The sequence below is a fragment of the Lichenostomus cassidix genome, chromosome 2 (genome assembly GCF_008360975.1).
Source record: "Lichenostomus cassidix isolate B80296 chromosome 2, HeHo_3.0, whole genome shotgun sequence".
Classification (NCBI taxonomy): Eukaryota; Metazoa; Chordata; class Aves; order Passeriformes; family Meliphagidae; genus Lichenostomus; species Lichenostomus cassidix.
In genome coordinates this window covers 102,140,072-102,165,077 of record NC_139482.1, presented here as the reverse complement: position 1 = coordinate 102,165,077, position 25,006 = coordinate 102,140,072, and the positions used below count along the sequence as shown (strand labels likewise).

Below are 25,006 nucleotides of genomic sequence, written 5' to 3'. Positions count from 1 at the left end.
AGCGTTGTATATGAAATTGAGGAAAAAAATCTCAAAAAAACCAAACAGACAGAAACATCCTCTTTATAACCTACACACGCCAACTTTGATATGCGTTAACAATGATAAGCAATTCAAAATTATTTGGGCCATATTCATCACTGCGTTTCATCACTGCCTGCTTCCCAAAGTGCAACTCAGATAAAGGAAAAAATCTCCCCACTTTATTCCGACCACACACATACATAAATACTTTATTTAATGTCAGCGCAGCATTTTCTTTATCTGTAGCATACACGACTAGTAGCAGACTGGAAATGCACTACTTGCTTCAAATGCAATGCAGGCAGTTGACACAAAAGAAGGGAGGATGCCATCTCCAAATTTTCGTGCCTCTGCCGACAGAGCTATGCCTGAACTGCACTGCCAGCCCAGCAGCCTTGGCTTGGAGAGGGCAGCTCACAATCCAAGCTGAAACAGCTATGCCAACAAACCCTTGGAACCCAACACTGGCCTCAAACTATTTTAGAAGTGGTAAGTAAGCCAAGAGAAAAAAAGGAAAGAAGTGAGGGTTGCTGCTTAACACCCAGTGAAAACATCATATGAGATGATAGAGGGAGTTGTGGAGCGTAATCTAATTTATGGTATTTTTATTGGCATTCTAATGGTATATTGGAAAGGACACTGGAAAACATCCTTTACATTTTTATCAATGGAGAAATGAAAGCATAGCCTAAAAAGTGTTCTCCAGCTGAGGAAAAAACCCAGGCCCAAAAGTGCATTACAAGTGGATTCCTGTGACTTCGTTTACTGTGCCTTCCAGCATCATTTGAGCAAACAGCTTTAGGGCCTTGTTCTGCGTGTCACATGCTTTCCACCGTGTAAGTAAGAAGCATAAATATGCCCCAGCTCCTTTATAATGTCAAACAAATGTTTAGTTAATTCTTCACGCCCCAAACTTGAAAGTAGGCAATAAGAAGTTTGCCGTTTTGTACTCAGTGCTCCCTGTAGAGGAAGAATAGGAAAAAAAAGATCTTAGTACTCATGTGTGGAGAGGAACCAACTCAGAAACTTCAAGCCAAAATAGTCACATTTCTGCTATAAGCAAGCAATGCTGCATTTTGCCAAATTTCTTGTTCTTCTACTTGTTAAAAAACTAAGTAGCTATTCTGAATGGAGAAAAACAAGCAGGTTAGCTCTAGAGGAGATCAGCTCTGAAAAACACTATGTCTGCACCAGTGAACCATTTACATGGATTTGAATAGTGACACTTCAATGCTCTCTTAATTTTAAGAGTCATTTAAGGCCAACACAGGAGCTGGTTTATATGGCCAATACCCGTAGCTACACAGATGTCTGTTTTGAGGAATAGTAGCTAGCAGCTGCGAGGTATGGTGTTTTAACAGGGAATTACAGGAAACAGTTGTGCTGGTCTGTGCTGTAATAAAAACCAAACTCCCAGAAAACCCCCAGTGCTCAGTATTTCTTGTTTGGCTACACTGAAGGCAAGTGAGAGTATCTATGGCAATCTGGAACAATTTTTGTAGCAATGTAACCTCCTCCTCCTGCTGTATGAAGATGCTCAAGTTGTACTTAGTCCTTTTCCACAAAATTCCTGACGCATCAGGATATGGGAAAACTCTGCTGGTGGTGAAAGAGGACATCAGAAATACAACATGTAACTCACAACCCTTCCTGGCCAGGGTCTACTCTTCACCATCACAAGGTAAGAACTGGTGATGGTTCAGGGGAAGCTTTACCAGGACCACTTCTCTTCCTACTGTCTGCAGAAACCCCCATTAGTGTCCAAACAGACAAGCCTCATATTGCAGCCTCACCACTGCCCCGAACGCCTGTTCCCAGGTCAGAGGTGACCTGTGGGAGAAGGATTTAGAGGATTTCTGGTCATCTGGGGAGTTGGGGCTGCCTGGCAATGGAGCCACTCCTGCTGTTCTAATGCAAGAGAAATCCTCGTGCATCTGTATATAGTAAGCAATGCCACTTTATACCCATGTGGTGTGAGCAGGCACACTGTTTCTAAAGCATCATTGCACAGAAACACAGTGAAGGGAACTTACTGCATAAATTCATGGGAAATAAGTGGTTCAGTTAGAAATATATAATTAAAGCAATTGAACAGACCTCTTTTGCCCTTGTTAATTGTTTTTATTTTACTGCATGCCCAAATAACCATGCCATGAAAGGTAAGGATATCATTGCTTTGGCAGGGAGAGAATGGGAGGAGGAGAGGAAGGTCAATTTACAAATTCACACAGTTCCTCAATCCGTCCTAAACCTTTGCTCTCCATTATTTCGGAGTGACAAGTCTAAGACGATGAAAGATTGACAGTCTGCTGGTTACTGTGGATCACAAGTTAATGCCAAAAATCAATTCTCAGCAGTCCAAAAAATGTGGATTTTAAAAAAATAAAAAAAAAGAAGACTTTGTACTATAAAATGCTTTGTAAATGAAAAAAAATTCTGAAAGGTAAATATGGCAAGAGTATCCACTAGAAATGTTCTTAGATATTTTTCAGGCATGAATGGGATGAAAGAAAATGTGCAGATGTGAAAAAGACACTTTGCTTAAGCTCTGGGAAATAAAGCAAACAGAAGGAATACAACACACAGATTAAACAGTATCAATGAACACAAAGGTCCAGGAGCAAAAACGTTACATTTTTTCAAGCCTCATCCCAGCAGCTCTATAAAGGCCAGGGCTCATTCTTGAAGCTGGAATGGGAATAAACAACCTCCTGGTGAAGTTCCCAGTGAAAGGAGCCAGCAGCAGCAAACTTGGCAAGCCTGTGCCTGCCAGCAATTCTCACACACAAGGGAAAGGAGAAGCAGCCTCTCTTCTCACCAGCTTCTCCTCGTTTTGAAGCTGAGTTTCTCCCTCCTTGGGAGGCTGAAGGTCACAAAAGGCTCTCTTGTCCCCTAATTGGCTTAGGCAGAAACAGTCCATGCTCAAACCTTTCCATTTCATCTTCTTCAGCCCATATCCCTCCACCACACCCCCACCCCCTTACAAGATCACCAGACCAAGATAACATTGAGTGAACACAGAGTGAGGAACTCAAAAATTAAAGTACTTCCACGTTGGCTCTGCCTGGATGACAAGATCATTATAAAGTCAGTTATTCTTACTGGCAAACATTTGGGTACAGTGTTTGGTATTTCTTAATGCAGAACAATAATAAGGAAATTTTCCTTTACTATGATTAAACTCATAAGCTGTAAACTACTTACAATAAGCAAACATTATTAAAGTGAAAAAACACAAGCCTTTGCTATCACTTCAGCCACAAATTTGTTTACTGTATGATAACCACAGAATCTCTGATTGGCTGAGGCTGGAGGACACCTCTGGAGATTGCCTAGTCCATGTTCCCTTCCCCAGAAGCACCCCCTAAAGAGGATTGGTCAGGATTGTGTCCACTTGGGTTTTGAATATCTCTATGGATGGAGACTCCACAGCCTGTGTGGGCCACCCTCATAGTAATTTTTTTTTCTTCTGTTTAAATGGAAATTCCTGTCTTTCACTCTGTGCCCCTTGTCTTTTGTTCTGAAAAATGTGTACCACTGAGCATTCTGGCTCTCTCTTCTTTATTCCTCCCATCAGATATTGATACACATTGTTAAGATCCCCCCGAGCCTTCTCTTCTCCAGGCTGAGCAGTTCCAGCTCTCAGCTTTTTCTCATAAAAGACATCCTCCAGGGCCTTCATCATATCTGTGGCCCTTTGCTGGACTCTGTCCAGTATGTTCATGTCTCCCTTGTGCTGGGGAGCCCAGAATCAGACTCAGCACTTCAAGACTGGCTAAAGGGGAAGCATTGGCCTGCTGGTAGCATTGCCCAGGATGGCACTGGCCTTCTGTGCTGCCAGGGAACATCACGGACTTTTTTTCACCTTGTTGCCCATCAGGACCCTGGAGTAATAAAAACCCTGTATTGCAGCAGCCAAGCTACCAAACCCATATGTTATTGGACTGTGATAAGCAGCAAGGAAAATTACATAGAAAATGGGCAACCAACAATTTCATACAAAGATGTGACACCAACTTCCTTGTCACAGACGCGCTAGCAACACTGCAGAAAATTCCTTTGGGAGTCAGTAAAATATAGGGCAGAGATCAGGGAAATTTCAAATATTATGTGCTGGATGGTGCATCCTAGACTGGAAACCAGAGGAAAATTTATCAAGATTCTGAACAGCCACCTCCAGGGGACAAATATTATTTCTGTGACAGTCTGTAGGCTTGGCTGCCCCATGCCAGGAGGCACCACCTCTCCAAAAGGTCTTCAAGCTGCTGTGGCTCCTGCTTTGGCAAACCTGCCCTGTCCCTGAAACACAATCATTTGCAGTCTTCCTGCAGGCCATTTTGGCATCCACCCTGATGATGCAGTCTGAGCCTCTTCTGATGCAGCTCACCCTGAATGACCCACTTTTGCTTGTTGGGTAACCTCCAACCCACAGGACCAGTCATCTTTCCTATCTCTATGCCAGCTAGAGCTGTCCATGCTGAGGACCTGTCACCACTCAGGCTTCTTTCAGACAGAATCCAACCCTCTGTCTGACAGATTTCTCCCTGGAGGGGCAATGCCACTCTAGGACTGGTAGTTCAACACGGCTGAGGAGCCTCTGTTCTCAGAGGGTTTCAAGGCATTGGCCAGGCAATGGCACAGCTGGCCTGACCTCATCTGCTCACTGCCCTGGCCGCTGCCCTGCTCACGTCAGGGGCCTCTCCAGTCCCTCTGAACCAGCACAGCCGTGATACTGGGATTCCCATGCACCTCCCCAGGTGCTAAGGGGTTAAATGTCATGCACTGATCACAGGATAGAGTGTTAGTCTACTCTCAAAGCTCTATTTTTGCTCTCTAGCAGATTACCTTCCTCTCACTGATAGGGAAAGATGATGAGGAGCTGAAGGGTAGCAAACAGCCCTCTCTGCTTCCTAGAAATGAAAACTATTGAAGCCTCCAAAGTGACGCACTTTGGGGCGGTTCTGCTTTGGCATTTGATGCTGCAGTCTCATGTGGGTGCAGAATGCTGAGCAAGGGCTGTCTGCAGCATGGAATCAATTACAAGAGATCACACTCAGACCAAATTTTGCAGTGGTAGGGAAAACACAAAGTGAGAAGAGAGTTCTTCGGCCAAACAGCTAAAACAAGATTCATTTTTACCACCAATAGCCATCAACTCCACTGCACAATAACCACAAGGTCAGGACAGCCTGATGAATTGAAACTTCACTTCCCTTTTAGACCAGTCAAAAAGCACAGCAAGACAAAAAGGTATCACAGCTGTAGACCTGGATTTTAAATGGGAAGAGTTTTCATGTAACTTTCTGCCCAGATACATATGCAAACGACCTTGCTGCTTTCCTCAGAAAAGCTGCCAAGCTGCCAGTGAGCAATGTCACACTAGCGCTAGCCTGGCATCCAACTCCATACAATTACTGTAATAACTCTAGTTAGGCAGGATTGCTGGAATAAGGACAAAGAGATCAGTATCATGAAATCCCGGTATGAATAATTGGACTCGAACTGATGCTGAGGTTATCTGGTTCACATTCCTAATTAGCATTTGCACTTTCCAATGGATCTCAACAATGCACTGTGTAAATGTGTGGGCTGGCTCTAGCCTTGCATGCTGTAATGTATTTTGGCATGTGGCTGTACTATCCTCTTCCTTTTTCCCTCTTCTTTCTGGTGGGGAAGAACTAGCTAACTTTTTTTTTTCATTTGCAATGTTTCAATGGTTTATTTAATCAAAAATATTCCAATTGTGTCCAGACCACTGATTTTATTTCATTTTACTGTTTCAATTTAAATTACTTTTTGCAATTTAATTTGGTTGATACTTCGGTTTTCTACAATGCGTGGGCTGCACGGTAGTCTCCTCTGTGCAAACACAAGTAAAACACCTGCAAAAGTTAAAATGTATATGGCAACAAATAAGTAACACACACAAGGGGAAATTTCTTCATCCCCACATTGCAGCTTCTGCAATTATTCTTGCAACACAAACAAGTGAAAATGATTAACTGGTTGTCGGGAATACTTTGTACTCACCGCAGAGAGCACTCTCTTCCCAAAATTTCCCCAGCTGACTCTCTGAGTCGCTAAATTCCAGCCTCCTGACAACACAATTTCTCATTCTTTCCTCATGAACTACCCAATTTACACACACACACACAAAGACAAAAAAAAAGCCAAATCCCAGAAAAAAACCCCCAATACTTCTGCAAATACTCATTACTTGCAAGCTAAAGAGATCAAGTCTCCAAGATCACTTTTGTATTGAGAACCTCATGTCTGGGGGATGGATATGAACATCACACATAAGTCATACATGAATATGCATAGGCAAGTATGCATATAATTTAATGCATACAAGCATATGTGAATTTGTAAGTGGATGTTCATTGTGGTTCCAAATGTAGAGAAGCTTGTGGCCACATCATGTTGCTTGTCCATCTGACAGAAAGTCAGTCAGAGATTCTAAACTCACACAGTTGTTCTGGTAAGGAGCACGTTTTTATCTGTGAATGAAATAATAATCAACATATTATGACATTTCCCAAATTTTTTGTGAAAACCGTGTGAGCTGTTCAAAATACAAAGAGCTGAACTGAGCAATTCTAGAACCTGATCATTGCACTTTAGGCCAGAAAATTTCCAAACATGGAGAACATGTTTTTTGAACAAGTTTTGATTGAAGCCAAAAGAAAGAAATAGTGATGTTTTTTTCTCCCAAGAAAGACGAATGGAAAATATCATTCCGAAGAAGTTTAACTCCATTTCACTTCTACACATTTGTAATTTGCATTTTCAAAGGATTTACTCTTCCCATGTTTGTACTTCTCCAGTTTCTCTCCACAGGGAAAAGAAGATAAAGCAGAAAGGTGAGAGAAGAGAAAACAAACCCTGAATTTCTTTAAATTTATCATTTCTCAACTGAATTCCCCAGCAAGAAGCTAAGTGAGGAGAATCCAGAAAGAAATACAGGATAGAGAATCTTTCCTGAAGCCTTAACTGGCAGAAAATCAGCAAGTTTTCTTCAGGTTTACTGAAGTAAACCTCACATGTGTAATGTGTAGGATAAAAACATCTGTGAGCACAACATGACTTAACCACTGGAATTTAGGCCTCTAAATCCCCTGCTGTGCTTGCCGAAAATGACACTGGCAGTTCCAGAAGCATCAACAACAGTTAATTCATCTGAAAGTTCAGTCTGTTGAGAGTGATGTTGTAGACATTCCACAAAGCATTTTCAAGTAAGTCATTTCTCCTAGAGAACAAAACCTTTGCTGAAGTTAGCAGTGCAGCACTGTACACCAAAGAGGTAAGATATACAGTGAAAAAGTAAATGCCCTACTCCCCTCTGCCACACAGACAAACAAAGAAAATCTTAAAAGAAATTAACTCCTGTTTTCTTTTTATTGCAACTGTTTTGTTTCTGACAGAAAAAAACTGCATATGCAAAGTATTATAAACTAATGTCTTGAGTTGGAAGAGCCCTTAAAGATCATTTAGTTCCACCCCCTCGCCATAAGCAGGGACACCTTCCACTAGACCAGATTGCTCAAAGTTCCATCCAACCTGGCCTTCAACACTTCCATGGATGGGGCATCCACAACTGCTCTGGGCAGCCAGTGTCTCAGCACTCTCACAGTAAAGAATTTCCTCCTAACATCCAATCTAAATATTTCCTCTTTTAGTTTAAAGCACTTCCCCCTTGTCCTATCACTATCTGCCTGTGTAAAAAGTCTTTTTCTCTTTTCCAGGCTGAGCAACCCCAACTCTCTCAGTCCTGTCTTTACAGGAGAGGTGCTCCAGCCCTCTGAGAATCTTTGTCGCCCTCCCCTGGATGAGGAGGAGACATAAATGTTCCAAATTTAACATGTAATCATTAATAATAAAGGTTCATAGATGTATCCCTAGGATGGACAGAATGCTTTCATCCAGATTGTAAGCACTTTGCCAGCATGCATAGTATATATTGAACAAGACATTTTTTGCCAGCCTTTCAGGCTGAAAAGGGAAAAAAGACACACTCAAAGAGAAGAAAAGGTTCAAAGCAGAACACATTCATTTTTTGGCTCTCAAAAGTTTTCCATACTTCAGTGGTAAACCATATTTTGAAATGTCCCAAGTCAAAATTCCAGATACTATCTACTGAATAAAATATTTAGCCAAAAGTGGGGAGAACTAAGAATTAAACAATTTCAAAAAGATTTTGCTGAATAAAAGCTATATTAAAAAGACTTCTTTTTCCATTATGAAGCTACCTCACGTATGGAAATGCTTTTCGTAAAAGCTGCATATCAATATAAGCTCTGTTCAATATAGGTAATAACTGTTCAATCAATATAAGCAATAAACCATTCTATTTCTTTATTAACTTTTTTATATATGAACCATCATAGAATGTCCCAGTAGGTGACTAATATAGACTAATAGTTTGAAATAAAACCTGCAATAATATTTTGCCTATCTATCTCTGCCCTTTAATTTAGAACTCTATCTTATACTGCTCAGCACATATAAATGAATGCCACATAAGGAAACTTAGATTAGATGAGAAGGTATTTTAACAGACAGTGATGACTGGTGACTATCCTTTTCCCCCATTATGGTAGCACTATAATTCAGCTTATTGATATTTATTGTAGTATACCATATTGAAATGTATTACCATCCCTGAAAATTACCTTTTCTGTCAACCACTAACCAAGCATTTAGATAAACAGATAAATACGTAACACTGCCTAGGCTACAGTTACATACCTGCAGCAAATGTCAATGACATTGTATAATATGACACAGTTTTTATCGGGGCAACCTTCTTTAATGCCGTTTGAGCTTGCAATCCTAAACAGCCAGCACTAATCTAAAAAAACCCCAGAGGACTGCTAAATCCCAGTAAGAAGATTGGTGACCTAGTCCCGATTCTGGCATCAAACCAAATTAGGGTTTTTGCCTTCTACATCAGCAGCAGAGATCACACCAGCACTGGCACCACACAAGCTCTGGGCACACCGATGGGTGCTACACACAGCTTGCATCCTTAGGAAAACAGTGAGCACTCCACTCATGGCAATGCAACCACTCTGGGGCACTTGAGATAAAATAAACACTCTGCAGCATGTTTTTATATGTGGAAGTGTGAGAGCCATGTCTGCACGTGCACAATGGCTACAGAAATACCTGTCAAATGAGATGATTTTCAAATGTGTCCCAAGTGCATCAACAGAATGCATACTGTATAAACTGAGGTCTGCTAACAGCTTATGAGTGACTACTCTCTGATAAATGAAAACAAAAACAGTGGACACAATTTCTCAATTAGAAGTTCTGTTCTCAGCACATTCATTAGCTTCACACATTTGCTAAATCATGACATAAAATAATAAACAGTATTCCATTTCTGAAGGCTTTTCAAGAGAGAAAGTAACCCCCTCACTCAGCTTTCTTGAGAGCACAGATTGTTTGGGCTTGGATTTTAGCTAGACATGCAGCTGATCCATTGGCTTAATGCCTCCTGATTGCCCTACCGCCTCCTGCAAGACACTCTGCAGTAAATCAGGCAGATCCCTTGGGATTCAGTACAGCAGCTGAAGCTTTCCAGTGGTGGCTATAAATATTTTCTTTATTCTACCTATACTTGGACAAACTCAGCAAACACTCATCTCTCTTCATCTCACACACTAACTACCTGTGCACAAGCCTCGTGTCAGCACAGCAAGGGGAACCAATCACTACCCGTACTATAAATAGTCCCCGGCATACATCAACAAAAAACAACCATAAACATTTTGTTTATTTTCAGCTGAAAAAAGCTCTACTGTCAACATAGTCCGATTTACAGAGTAATCTTGCCATATGAATTTAAAAGCCACAGAGCCCTCTCTGACCTACATTGCCAGCCTGGAGTAAAAAAAAAATACACTGCACAGAAAGATGCTCTTGAGGCAGGAGAGGGAGCAAGATGATCAGGCTTTTAGATTTGGGGTACCTTAGATGGTATTACACCATCAATGCTGGGGTTTTCAAGAAAACTAACATAGCCTGTTCTGAAGCTATATTCAAGCTTTATCCACTTCAGATCAAAACCATTTCTGCCAGAGTGAGATAAACCATGAGAGACTGACCTTGCTGCCTATCAACACTTTGCTTTGCAAGCAGATATTTCACCACCCAATCCTGTCTATGATATTTTGTTCACTGTATCAACAGACAAGGATAAGAAAACATAAAAGCAGCCCAGTGCTTCATGTGGCTCAGCTGTAAAAAAAAATAATCACCCATATGAGGCATTAAGACTTTATATGACAAGCTAATATATTTAGAGGATCATCATAAAGTGAAGATTTACTTAGTTTGGGTCTGGAAATGGCAACTCTTAGTGTTAACATGGGTACAGCACTTATAAATTGGAGCAACTAGCAACAGAGTTGATGATTAATTTAGACAGCTTGGTTAGGAGCTGGAACAAGTAGCAGGCACTTCAGTGACACAGAAATGGGGCAGCTAAATGGCAAAATGCAGGAAGGCTTTAGCAGGAGCATGACTGGACAGTGACATGAAAATCAGCAACTTCTGTGTTGGTTACACATGGGGTAGAGGGGGGAATGTACACATTGTCCAGAAACAGCACAAGACATTAAAATCTGAGTGTCCACTTGGAAAATGGAAAAGGCAAAGACTTTCATCCACTCTTTGTGATTTATAGTCCAGCAGTCCTTAAAAAACACACGCAGAGGTTGAGTGCTGGATGCACTAGGCACTCCAGTAAGAAGCTGGAGGCTCTCTGGGGCAAAGACCACCCAGGCAATAAGCCTAGAGAAGACAAATATGAAGGGACTGACACAGTCTCATTCGGGTGAGGCTATCAGCAAGGATGGTGAAAAGGACAGGACTCCTGGTGCCAACAGACCCCTAACTGTCTGGGGTAAAAGGCAGGTAGAAGATCATCCTCTTCTGGGTTCTTGCAAACAGATTAACCAGCAATGAACCTTGCAGTACCTCAGTTTGAGTGTGCATGACCAAAGTCAGCTTTTTAAAAACTTTGCCAGATGGAGAACAAGCTCTTCTTGCCTGGCTCATGTCCAACTGGTGCCCCAAGGGGAGGGAACCGGAGGCAATATTTCAGTAGGAAGTTTTCAGCTAACCATTTATTCCCACAAATATGCAGTTTCAGGGCAGCTGAAAGTATTTTTCAATGTAGGTGGACCCCTCACAATACTTTTCACCGTTATGAAAAACGGCTGGCCCCTCCAAAGTATCAAAATGAGTATTTTTGCCTGATAAACTCAACATTTCACTGTGCAAATCATTTTCAGAAACTATTGACACAAGGCAATAGATAAGAGGACTAGATGTAGAAAATGTAGATGTGGAGAAGGTGTGTACAAATTTTTATTTTAATTTTTTAAATTTTTTTATTTATTTTAAGTTTCTAGCATTTGATTATGACCATGTCCTCTGCTGTGCCAAAAGGTGTAGTTGAAGGCCCAACCTGCTGTTCACTTGGTCCAGCATCTAAAGGAGTGACTTAATTTTAATTCTTGGTTCCTCATTCAGTCTCTAAAATACTTGCATATTAACTGGAGAAAATATCAGCCTAATCACTTAGGCGTCTCCCTACCAAGGTTATAAGAGACCTTCTCCCTAAATACCACACAGCCCAGACATTCCCAGCCACGAGAAGCTGTGGGGGACCTGAGCCTTCCCTGGCAAGGCAGAAATGCTCCAGCCCCATTCCCTCAGCCTTGTGGCATTTCCAAAAGGTTTAGCTCAACCTGACTTGTTTTGATTCAGATTTCTTTAGTGTCAGTGAAATAAGAATAATAATCATCATCACTAACAGGGAGCCCAAACACTTTTATTTTTGTTTCAATTACCAAACTGAAGGAAAAAAAAAACCACCTCTCTCTGCTCAGCCTCACGGTTGATTACTATGATCTGGATAACATTGGTGCTGATTTCCAGACCATTGTGCTTCTTGAATTGAGAAGTATTTCAACTCAGAAAAAGCTGCCTATGGTATTTGGAAAAAAGCAATCCAGAAAAACTGTATATTAACTTTATTCAGCTGCAACATATTCAGGCAATACTCAGACTCTTACTGACATGTGTCAGGTAACATAGATCTTAAGTGAATCCCCTGGCTAATCCAAGTCAGCCCTAATTAGAGGGTCTGGGGACAGAAAACATGCTGTGTAACAGCAATGATGCCTCTCAACCCAGTCACTTTTACTGAAACATGTCCTGGGGAAGGAACAAAACCCAAAACAAAGGTCTTCATATTAAATTAAGTGAAATGTAAGCAATGAGTAGGTCAAAAGGAAAAGACTTATTAAAAAAATTCCCTCTTGCATTCAGTAATCAGTTTCACATGTAAAGCCATTTGCAAGAGACTGTGTGGAATTCATTAAACAATTAAAATGTGCAGGGGGTAACCGAAACTGTATCCTTCAGAATGCAGAGTGCATCTTATTACAGAGGTTTCCTTCCTGACCTTAAAATCTACCTCAAAAGGGACGAGAAATTCGATGTTATTAAACTCCCTGTGCCAAAGCAGCTCGCAGGTCCACACACAGAAACTCCCCGGAAAGGGTTAGCTCAGATGCTGTGTGGGGAAGGGGAACCATGGGGCCATGCACTCTCCCACTATCATACAGAAACACGGAAGGATTTTTCCTCCAGTGGGAGCCTTGCAGGTCAGGAAAAGCAGCACAGGCAGCCACCGCTCTCCTTCATTTCTGGCAGAGGCAGCAGTGCAGAAATAATTCTACTTGTACTCAACTCTTCAGACCTGTCCTAAGAAAATTTCCAATGGCTTATTTTTTAAGGAAGCATCCTTGTATTCTCACTTTTTAACAGGAAAATGAGAAATGAATGTAAAATGTGATACTTCAACTACCAGACAATTCCTTTATTTCATGTCCATTTTGTCTTCAAAAAGGAGTATCAGCCCCAGTATCAGTATCATACCTGTGTAGGGCAGAATGGGACCAGTTCACACCAGTTTTCTTCTGTCCATGTTAAAAATCCTGGTTTCAAATGTATGAAAACTTCTTGCTATTTCAAGGCAAGTATGCTACGCTGATGTCACCTGAGGATGCAGGGAAACCCATTAAGAAAGTGGGGTCTCTACCAGGCAGGAAGGCACCAGAGGCTCATTAAAAAGGTGTAGCAGTGGCTACAGCATGGGGCACCCAACCATGGTGCCCAGCTCCCAGAGGCAGCATGAATGAGAAAACTGGAGTTGAAAACCACCCACACACAGTGCATTTTAACCAGTCCACTCCTACCTCAGCTGACCCCCACTCACCCAGAAGTGGGGTTAACAGTAATACTTTGTGAGATGTTGTTTCTCCATGTGCTGTGCAACTTATCTGAATCCTACGTCAACTTGCTCTGTTTGATGTAGAGCTGCAGAGATGCCACAGAGAGGCTGCCATGGAAACATTTGTTTTCATTTACTGGTGGCCTGCATGATAAGAAAGTCTGAGTGGTACAGGAAGAACCAAAGAGTATGAATTACCAATGGGCTCAGACAGCTGAGCCTTTCAAAATGAAATCTAATTATTTCACCATTTATTTAGACATATTATGTTATAGCTTTCTGACCTCATGTTGTGAGTAACAGCATGTATATGTTTAGAGCAGAAACAAAGACAAATTCCAACTTGTTTTAGGAAGACACTTTAAATTAGGCTATGTGTAACAGCATGACAGCTTGTTCCACTTACATCTTTTAATTAAAATGCAGTGGTCTAGATAACAGAAAATTGAGATGGGGCAGAGATGGACAAGAAGGGAAATAAATCCTAGAAAAACATAACTGTACTATAGCATTTGAAAACATCTACTTAAAGCGGAAGAAACCCAGAAATAAGTTATTTTTGCTTGTTTTCTTGAATATTTTGAAAAATTTAAACTAGTATGTTCATTGTCTTTTTTAAGGTTATCTGAAATTAATTTGCAGCCTTGGATCTTTCTTTCTCTTTGGTTCTTCAAACCAACAGATACAAAGCATAGGTCTAGCTGGCTTAACAGAGAAATCTTCAGCTACCTCTTTGCTGTGCAGTTTTGGCCCCAGTTTTGGCCTTGGATGTTTGACAATCAACATTTCTGAGGCTGATGCTGTCTGGGAGAGCACAGTGAAGAGCCCAAGGAGAACCACTGCTAGCAGGGTTGGACATCTAGATGTAAACCACTGCTCTGCACCATCCCTCTGAACAGACTGCATTGGCTCCTGTGATCCAAGCGCCCCTCAGAAACCTCTAGGGTCTTCATGAAATGGGAGAAACACACAGCTGCCCTGAGGCTGTTTTTCTTGGCAGAGACCCAGGGACAATATCTTCTCCAAAAGCCAACAGCTTTCCCTGGGGAGGGGAAGCACCATTAGGTGGCCATCCCACTTTGGAAAGGAAACCCCCCTCTGAAATAAGGCTGCCACTACCATCTGCAGGCTACCGGGCCAGAGCAGCACTGGGGTACAGATGGTACCACTGGTGGTTTATGGTTTTGGAGGAGGATGAATGAACAGGTTGGGTTACCTACTTAACCTGGTTTTGGCTTGTAATGTTTTACTGCATGAAAGACTTTCTGGGTCAGGACAGATAGAGCACACAGGCAGTAACAGTGCAGGGCCTCATGGGAAAGCTTTTACCTGGCATTTGCTTAAGATCCTTTCACTGAATGGAGAGTACATTAGATGACCCCCTGTTAACCTCAGCTTTGAAGTTAGCTCCACTACATTTTCCCTCATACGTCTCACACAACATGAAAAACCCCCAGTGTCACAAATGCAAAGCACTGAACATGAGAGAGACTGAAAGATATACCAGAAGACAGTGAGGATGCTCAGCATTAAATATGGAATAAGGAAGAGGGGCTTCTGAAACAAAGGACAACAAGGGCAAAATGGATTAACCAAACTTGCCTCAGAAGTGTCTCAATCTGTGAGTACGCGCCACGTCGGCTGCCAGGTCATTAACTGGATGAACACATAATTGATAAGCTGCAGGTTGCGCTCTACTGGAGAGCAATAAGCTCTTTTAAATTACATTAATATTTAACATATATAAAAAGCATTTGTCATTTGCAAAGCACTTTATAGAGTAACTGATGGATTCTATAATGATCCCCAACTCCCAGACTGGGGAATGCAATTCTGGAGAGATAAATACCTGGCCAGTATCCAAATCAAGATTCACTGACAGAGCTATTATTCTAGCTCAAAATTAGGTTTCTAAGTTTCTGGTCCTTCCAGATTATGTTGCTTTATATCCTTCAGTAGGTAGAAGCATGATACACAAGGAGCTCAAAGACAGGAGCTGACAACACAGGCTGACATTTCTGACTCACATCTAACAACAGTCACATCCCTATCCTGGGTCACTGTCCACTCTGAAAGATGCAGTAATGTGGGTTGAACACAAAAAAGGAAAGTATTTAAATATCTGATTACCATGTGTTGTCTGTCCCTCTCACTTTTCTTTTCAAGAATTAATCTTAGCGAATTTACTCCATAATTTGTTGGGTGCCTCAGCATACTTTGTATTTTATATATATATGTAAAAGAACTGAGATAAGCTCACTTGCTTATAGCATTGTGTTAATAATACCAGGGTGGTGTTTTCAATCCCTGTATTGGCCATTCACTTAAGAGCTGAACTTAATGATCCTTTTGGGTCCCTTCCAACTCAGAATATTCCATGATTCTGTAAAAACTGCATGGCTTTGTGTGCTGCTGACAGAGCAGAATATATATATATGTATGTGTGTGTGAGTGTGCGTGCATGTGTGTGTATATTTTCCCCCATATAAATTGATACCATGAGTTCACTTGAAGGTGATCCTTAAAATATGATAGCATTTTTCTGAAATGTGATAGATTGTTTCACATGCTGCAGCATTGGGTTTCTGTGTAACTGACACAGAACTTTATTACCCAAAATTTCTGTAGAACTTCACCTTCAGCCTTCTACACGATGTCTCCTGACACAGACCCTCAGTTTCCCTGCCCCACTAACTCCCTTTGTGAATACTTTTTACTCCTCAGGAGAAAAAGCACAGTGAAAGTCACATAATTTTTCTTGGCTGGACTAAGCAACCTTTTGCTGTAGCTAAACTTTATGCACATAGGAAGTGGACTCCTTTGGGATCTACCAAGAGTTCCCATGGGCTGGAGTGGGCTGTGCCAGAGAGGTACCTGCAGTTATACCATCAATACACACAATATACTGATATACTGTGCATCTGGGAAGGATGCACAGTGTGAATCACCCTGTTTAAGGTATGTAAATTTATGCATCCCTCCAGCTGCGCTTGTTCCCTGAAATATTTGTTCCTCCTAACTAACTTTGTTTCAATGCACCCCATGGTCTGTTCATCATCATAGTCTTACAGCTCTGTCATTTGAAAATTCATCCTTTTAGAAGCTCTATTCTCATCAATATTACATTCTGCCTGGGAAGCCTGATCATCCTAGAAGCAGTAAAATGATTACTGATGACAGTCAATACAACTTGAAAATATTTCAGAAATGTAAGTAGAAAAAATGCATACAAAACTTATATTGGACATTATTCAAGAGCTATTGAGAACTTGCAAAGCAGAGAAATCTGACAAGCAATAAAACATGATGGCTTCCATATGCCAGCATTTTGACACTTCAAGAGAACTCAAGTTTAGTGAAAGAGTGAAACTTCCTATAAAGAAATATTTTTCACAGCATTTTTTTGCATAAGTGGAAATCTAAAATAACAAATCTCCCTTTCTGCTCTATCTTAGATTCTGATAAAGCTCAGCCTGCTAGACAAGATTTCCATAGAAATCTTATTTGGTAAGCTTTGCTTGATTGTATTCCAAAAAGTGACTCACACTTTACAAGCAAGTGGCAAAAGCTGAAATGAGTTGACTCTTTCCATGAAAGCTAGTGTGAGTCACCCCTCCAGCGTAATGGCCCCCACACTATCCCTGAGTGACAAAACTGAGACTGCAGGTCAAGAAATGACCATTTAATAGTCACAAAGGAGGTGTCCAGATAGCTAGTCTTAGACTGAAGGAAACAACATGGGACTTGGCCAATGAAATTAAAAGATATTTAACAGCATGGACTGCTAAGTTGCTATAAAAGTAGTAAAATCCCAGCTGCTGTTTGCAGCTCACTCCTAGCACTGCAAAATTTGACCAAAACTGTAAGGCCAGGGTTAAATAAAAACCAACAAGGTTTTTTCCTCACCTGCCACTCTCCAAAGCACTTAAAATGAGAGCAGCTGAAGGACAAATGGGCTGAACACAACATGATTGTAAATATGTCATGATTTCGCTCCCAGTCAGGTACTCCTTTCGTCCACCCTCTTTCCTTCTCCATGCTCCTGTGGATTTCCCTTTCAAGCCTGCAAACAATTTCATCTCTGCCTTTATTCTCTCCTTTTCTCCCCAGGTGTCTTTTCTTCTCCATGGCACCCCCACGGTCACCCAAAGGATGGTTGGCTTTGCAAAGCCCTCCAATACACATCCTTTGCAGCCTCTGCTCATCCAGGCTCAGCTTTGTCTTGTGTGCATGACCTGACCTAAAACAGGACAGGCTGGTCCACTGCCCAAAAATCACCTTGATGACAATGATTGAACGGAGAAAGGGTCCAGTCTGAGATGCTGAATTTTCTCATGCTTACTCTGAGATGCTAGATGTGCTCACTTTTTGCTTTTCTGGGACCTTCTGGAGTTGAAGGCATCCTCTTAGCATGGGTCTGCCTCCAGGCACAGACTGGCTTTTAAGTGAGAGCAGAGCAAAGACCATCCCTCCCAAAAGTAGGCTCCTGTCAGAGTCCCAGCAGGGAAGGCAAGCTTCCTTACAGAAAAATCACAGCATCTTTCTGCTAGCAATGTTCAGACACGGTTATGATTCACAGACATCATGGAAAAGCACACAAAACTCTCCATTCTCACTGCTATTTGTGGCTGACATTTCCCCTGCTTACCCAGGGTGTCTCTCATGCCTGCACTAATCTCGCAATAGTCAGAATTCTGGACAATGGCTCAATGGAAGTCTCGACTCAGTAAAGCACCAAGGAAAAGAAAAGCCCAGTGAGACCAAAATCCTTCTTTGTTATGGGCTTTGTTGCCCATACTTTGTTTGCTGCATTCTGCTGTGGCATGTGCCAACAGAAAATTAATCAAAAGTCTCTAGTTGTTTCAGGGAGCAATCAGAATCCTTCATCTAAGCTCAAATCTGTGCACCAGAGAAAACCCCCAGAGAAAACAATGAAAGTATCTCTGTGCTTGGCCCTGGTGAATATCAGGCCATTCATCCTTTCTCTTAAATTAGAAATATAATTTTCACCATTTACCTCCTGACAGGATGAAAAAAAAGATGACAAAAAGCCATTTACCTCTACTTCACACGCATATTCCGATCCATCCAGGAGTGTCACTTTGCATTGCATATTTTTCGGTTTCTTGACAATCTTTAGAGGAGACTTGGAAAGTTTGCTAGATGAAGATTTTTGAGAGAGCTTGTCGTCTTCTAGCTGCTGATATTCCAGCTGTTTTGCACTCGCAGCAGCAAACTCCTGTTCTTTTTCTGTGGCCTATAAAGAGGAAAGAAGATACTTTTGAATTGAGATAAACCAATTGTGCCCTGCGGTTCACTGTACATGCTGCACCCAAGCATTTAAGTGAGCCTTTTGTGGGGTTTGGACAAGAAAGCCCCTGATGTAAGACAGAGTCTTTACTTAAAAGATTTCCAATATTCCATCCAGCCCTCCTTTCTCCCTCCAAAATGTACAGAATACCCATGAAAGAGAGACATTCATGAAAATATTTAAAGGTTTCTACTTTTTCCATAGGTACAAAATCCCACTTGGACTGCCTGACTTGTATTTTTAGTGTTTTGGAAATATTGAGTAATTAGTAAATGTTGTTGATGAACAAATGCTCCCACAGATTCTTGATATTACTTTGAAGTACTGTACCTGTTAAATCATACAATGTTTCCATCGTGTCATACAGAATAGAAAAATACTATCAGTTTTGCACTAATTTTGCTGTCAGTGAGAAAACAGTCCCTGAATGAGGGCATGGATCCCCCCAGGACAGTGGGGGGAATTCACAAGGGGATGTTGATGTGCCTGGGAGAGTGAAAGGCTTCCCAAGCATCCAAGCAAAGGGTAAAGAAACAGGATAGAAGTGAGAGGCTAAACAACTTTAATGTGCAGCTGGCTGGCTAAATGGACATTAAGTACAGGATGAGAGGATGAATTTTGCTCTCTGCTGATGCCCAGAGAGCTCCTCAAGCTGGAAAGAAGTAGGTGCTATTTTAAAGACAAATATATGGCAGGGGAGAGGGGCAAGAAGTAACAACCATTTTTATGCTTGGGTTTATCTGAGGGTCGGGCCATTTGAAGTTACTGTGATGCAGCACAGCCCTCAGTCCTCTCCACAGCACCAGATGAAACCCAGAACAGCTCTACAGCATTTCACCCTTCCTAGCAACAGCACTGTGCTGCAGTCATTACCCTTCTCATCAGTTATGTCCCTGATAGGGCCCAAACAAAACCTCAACAGGAGTGCAGTAATAGCACTCCTGTACAGTATAGTAGCAGCTAAAGCTTAAATGAAATAAAAACATCCTTCTGTTATCTCACTACAAGGCAAAAAAACCCAACCTGCTCTGGCTCTGAATTATTTTAGTGTAATACACAACACGCATTAGTGGAAATATATTGTAAATTAATCCTCCAAGTCTGTTTTCATTCATTGCATATAATAAACCTTCATAAGAATGGAGCAAATCCATCCAAAGGCTTTAAGCTGCTTTGAGACCAGAACAACGTGGCATCATATAACCTGAAACAACAGTGTACTTCTAAATTACAGGGTACTGTCCCTGAGCGATTTCATAAAACAAGCCCTAAGTTTCCCCTCTGCCTTCAGTGAATGAGGGGAAGGAGAATTTGGAGCTGGCTGTAATACCAACAGCATCAGCTCCTGCCAAAGCCCCAGCAAACTACAAAGAGGTGAGGCAAGACACCACAGTCCTCCTTTCCCTTCAAGACAGGACACAGCAATGGCCTCCTGGGCTTCCCTGGATAGGGAGACTGGAAGAAAGTGGGACTTGAAAGATAAAAAAGAAAGAGCAGCTTTCAAAATCTGTCACATCCCCTGAGCCATGAATGTTTTTCCTCAGGAGCAGCCCAGCACCAGCCATCTCTTCCCCTGTCCAGCTCCAGCACAAGAGGAGTTTCTCCTTCCAGCACTTGGACACCAGTTCTGTGCCTGGATGTCAAGGTCCTCCCGTACCTTGAAAACTGGCGGGAGATGAAGGCACAGTGTATGTAAGTGGATCAGCTGTTTGCCGAGCATTTAGCACTCCCAGCAGCTGTGATGAAGAGGCAGAGTCCCCCTGGGCTCACAGCAAGGCTTGAGGCCAGCTACCCTTCTACCTCATCTGCAGCCAGCTGGCAAGGGGTGCAGCCTTGTGCAGTGAGAAATAAACAACACTGAAGATGCCTCCTGCTTGGGCCTCTGTGCAGAGTGGCACTGCTGCTGGTGGGCAGAGGGGCTCTGAAGATTTCTGTATGTTTTGTCAAAAGAAATCTTCCATGAAAGGTGTGTGTGCACACATGTGGGTAAAAAAGTAATTTCAGTGGTGTGGAAAAATGCAGTGGCCCACTACATTTCTTACCCAGTGGCTCACTACATTTCTCATGTGAGAGTTAGCATTTTGCTCCAACAAAAAACAATAAAAAACACCAAATATGCCCCAGAATGGAACTAATCTCTTTCAAGAAAAGAGAAAAGCTGCTTGAGAAAAAAATCCTCAACAAGGACACCCATCATCCATTTAAACCTTAAAATCATATGCAGCCTGCAAGTAATTTCTGTGAATCCCAGTGGACTAGTCATTATTTTCTTTCATAAAGATGCTCAGTGTCTCAAGACTACAGCAGAGTTTTGCCTATTTTTAAATATTAAAAAATATTACTGAGATTATTTTGTTTGTTACAGTTCCCATCTACATTAACACCAAGGAGCTGTGTCTAGGTTAAAATCATAAAAAAGGTTTTCCTCTCATTTGTCTGGAGAACAAAACATGCCAAGAACTATTACAGAAGATTCCCCCAAACTATGCTGACATGTTCAGGCATTGAGGTACTTTCAGACTGTATTAAGTCTCTTCTTCCTAAAGAAACCTGACATCCTGGAATCTAGGAAAAAAAAATGGCCAGTGAAAAACCCATGTGCACAGTGAATTATTTTGTACTCTGCAAGCATAGCTTCATTTTCTCCTAAATTCTTCCCCAAGATACTTCTGCACCATATTTGTAGTTCCTGTGCTCTCCTTTTGCAGTATTTTTAAGTGTTGTGGACTGAATTATACTGCAGCAGAAGTTGCTTCAGGGTTTGCATTTTTTGAGCATAATCACTCCCGTGTATGACACAGTATGTTCAAGCCCTTCTAAAGCTGGACCCCCCTCAAAGGAAGCCTCTGTAGTCATGAGATTGAGCAGTAATGATCTTGGATGCTTTGCAGCTTCTCACTGGGGTATAAAGTAATATTGCCACACTTGCACAACACATTAATCCTATCTACTTATGGTAGTTGCCCAGAAACATTGGTGCCCAACCTTGTGTGATGCTGGCTTCTCTTCTTCAAAGAGACAGGAAGGCAGGCAGAAAGTACAGGTGCATCATTACACCTGATAGGAAGGACTCATTTCTCCAATAACTGTTAATCTCAATATTAAAAGTTTCTTCACCTACATTAAAATGTTGGGGGGTTTTATGTGTGATGACAAAGTCACTGTCATGGATCGGTAACTTCCTTCCCAAGGTTCTCTCATACAAGCAACAGCTATAATCAACTTCCTCACTGCAATTACAGACAGCAAGAGAGAGAATGAGCTCCTTCAGTTTTTGGCTTTTTAACGACACCACTGCAAACAGCTTTGTCTCTTAGGGCTGCATTTAAGTGCTGCTCTCCTGAGATACAGACACTTAAGCCACTACAAAATACACTGGGCCTATCTGTGCAGCTGGACTTGGCAGTCTGCTTACAGCATAGACATTTGGATTCAGTCTGGTAATCTCAGCAGGAAGGTGTCACATATCCCTTTCACTAACCCAGTTCTTCTATCATGCCTTCTTCAGAAACCACTGCCCTGGTGATCTTTGGGAGAGAAAGGAATCATGCAGCACATGAGAGGATTTCACACCTCTAAACACCCATGGACAGCCTTGGTGTCTAAACTGGGGGGTTTGTGTGTGTGGTTATTTTGGGGCTGGGCTTCCTTGTGGGTTTTTGGTGGGTTTTTTTGTTGCTGTTGTTTTGGGGTTTTTTGTTTGTTTTGTTTTTGTTTTGTTTGTTTTGTTGTTGTTTTGGGGAGGTTTTGTTGTTGTTTTGGGGAGGTTTTGTTGATGTTTTTTATTTGTTTTACATCTTTTTAAGATGAAAAGAAACTTGAAGGGGACAGATTACTGAAGATGTTTGGAAAAACATCTATATAAATAATAATACTTATGCCTAAGACTGATAGAATTACACTTGTAATTAATGACCAGTTTATTCAATACCTTTCTCTTTTGGACAAGAAGCCTTGCTTCTTTTCCCCAGTCTAGTTACAGGCAATTTCTGATCTATTTCAGGGATCGAAATTGCTTCATCAACACTGTCTACCCCAACCAGGTAAAACAACAGGAATCAACTTCAAACAGCCAGAATTTTTTGAAGGATGGAGGAGAGAAGGAGCTAGACCGGCTTATTCCACTCTCCAAAGGTAAATGTGATCAGATGAAGGTCATAACCTTATGGAGCTAAGGGAAGTGATTTGCAGGTAACTCATTAATTGTGTGTCACTTACCCATGAAGAACAATGCCTTTTAATCCCATTGACTGGAAATTATTAACAGAAAGAAGAAAGCAGCTTCCGCAAATTTAATAAGTGCAACAATGAACTAAAAGGAAAAGCATGCAATAGCTCTTCTGAAACCTATTACATGAATAGCTCAAGTAATTATAATGCAGTCATTTCAGAGCCACGAGAAACTTAAGGGACCACAGATTCTTCACGGCTCACACATCAGACAAGCAAGCATGAAATCAGTGGTCAGCAGGTGTCAAAAGAAATGAACTCTGAAAACATTTTCAGCTTTATAAAAACTGACACTGTTTGCTATCTAATGCAAACGCAAGGTCGAAGATGTTTCCTGTTTAGCTAACGAGACTGCCCTCCTATTTAAGTACTGGGGGCAGAAATACCTGCCATGAATTTAAAAACATTCTGCCTGAGAACTATTTTTCTTTAAACTCGAAAGACCAACCAGCCCAAATCTATAGCATCCCATCAAACACCCTTCCATGCCTATCTGCATACGTATTTCCACTGCTAATGTGCCAGGCTCATTTCCCAGGAACAGCAGGTGGATCCCCAGGCAGTTGCGTGCAGCTAGCACGTGTGCTGGGGCTCCCTTACCTGCTCCTTTCTCACCGGTGTGCTGTGCGCTGCCACAGCAGAGAACTGCTCGAGCGCGGTTTGATGTTCTTCACTCGGCTGCTGCGGCTGCTGCTGAGGCTGCTGCTGTGGCTGCTCCTGTGGCTGGGTCTCTGCCGCCCCTTCCTGTGCAGGGCTCTCCTCCTGATCCTGCTCTTTATCCTTGGACTCGGAGTCTGATCCCGATTCTGTAGTCATGGTTGGTTATTCTGCAAAACAGGGTGAGCAGACCTGCTGAGTATCATCTAAAAACTGAATTTGTAAGCTAGGCATACAAAATGAAGAAAGATTAGAAAGTTTTAGTTTTACTACCCTCAGGCTTTAAAACTTAAGTGCCAATCACACTGGCCCAACCAAGATCCCCAGGAAAGCTTCCCCAGTGCAAAAGACCAGGTCTAAATGCATCCATGTTCTAGGGAAAAAACATGTTGCCAAAAAATCTTATTCTACATCGTAACACACAGACATTATATGACATTTCAAGTTAAATACAGAATACATAGTTCGTAATTCATAGAGGGAGAGTAACACATCGGGCCTAAAATCTAACAAAACCCAGTGGAGTTTGGGTTTCTAAACCATGTGGAAACTTGAAACATTAAATCTTTTGTTCTTTACGTTGAAGTCAACAGGGCCTGAGCTCCTCAACACCTGCGCTTCCTTTTGGAAATGTACTCAAGTACTTTTGATATTTCCAAGCAATATATAAATGGTTGAAATAGATGATCTTAGAGGTCTTTTCCAACCTAAACGATTCTATGATTCTACAAATACTAGAAACACCTGTTGGCTCACCAACAACAATGCAAACATAGAATTGCCCTTAAATCCAGTTCTGTCCTTCCCACTTGAATTCGTCAACACTTCTGTTGTTTCTTTCTAAGTGCTAGAGCATCCAAAAGAAAACATAAAGATTTCCATGATGTCATTCTAAGTGTTAGATTTAAAATGAAGTGAATACAACTCTCCTTGAATGTGAAAAGTCCATGTTTGTCCAAACTAACTTTGTTCAGTACTAAATCAAAATGGAAATATTAGCAGTATTCATTCAAAATTTTAACTACTTCAACTAAATAGTTTTGATGCAAATATGTGGTTGGCACCCAATTCTCAAACTAAATACGAGCAAACACCAACTTTAAAAAAAAATACTGTGATTTTGTACCAAAACATGGATTTGAAGAAGCAGACTCTGCATCAGTTCAGCAAAGGGAGTGTGCTTTTATGTTTGTTAGTCATATGTTCTCAGACCTCACAAACTTATTCTTGAATATTTTGCTACTAAGCAACTTGAAGGCAAGCCAGTCTGCTGCAACCTCTTTCTGTTAGTCATTGGGATGTGATTTCTTTAACCTGGTAACCATGGCTACTGTGTAATTACAGGTGATTCCACAAAACATACATCTGCTAATTCACCAGCCAGGAAATCACTATGAACTCCTAGCATACACGACAATGTTTACTAGTAAAAGCAAATTTATTATAGAACGTAAGAAAAGTACAAACCTTTC

At 41.5% G+C, this 25,006-nt stretch overlaps 1 protein-coding gene across 13 annotated transcripts in view; it reads right to left on the bottom strand.

Annotated features, from left to right (window-relative positions):
• The window catches only part of EPB41L3 (erythrocyte membrane protein band 4.1 like 3), a 97,187-nt gene that overhangs the window by 42,853 nt on the left and 29,328 nt on the right, over positions 1-25,006 (bottom strand). For all 13 annotated transcript variants that reach the window (XM_085052594.1, XM_085052597.1, XM_085052595.1 and 10 more), the window contains exons 2-3: positions 23,478-23,704; positions 18,396-18,593 (exon numbers count right to left, since the gene is read on the bottom strand). In XM_085052594.1, the coding sequence (XP_084908720.1) occupies positions 18,396-18,593; positions 23,478-23,693 (414 nt within the window). In that variant the 5' untranslated portion in view covers positions 23,694-23,704. The remainder of the gene's footprint in view (positions 1-18,395; positions 18,594-23,477; positions 23,705-25,006) is intronic.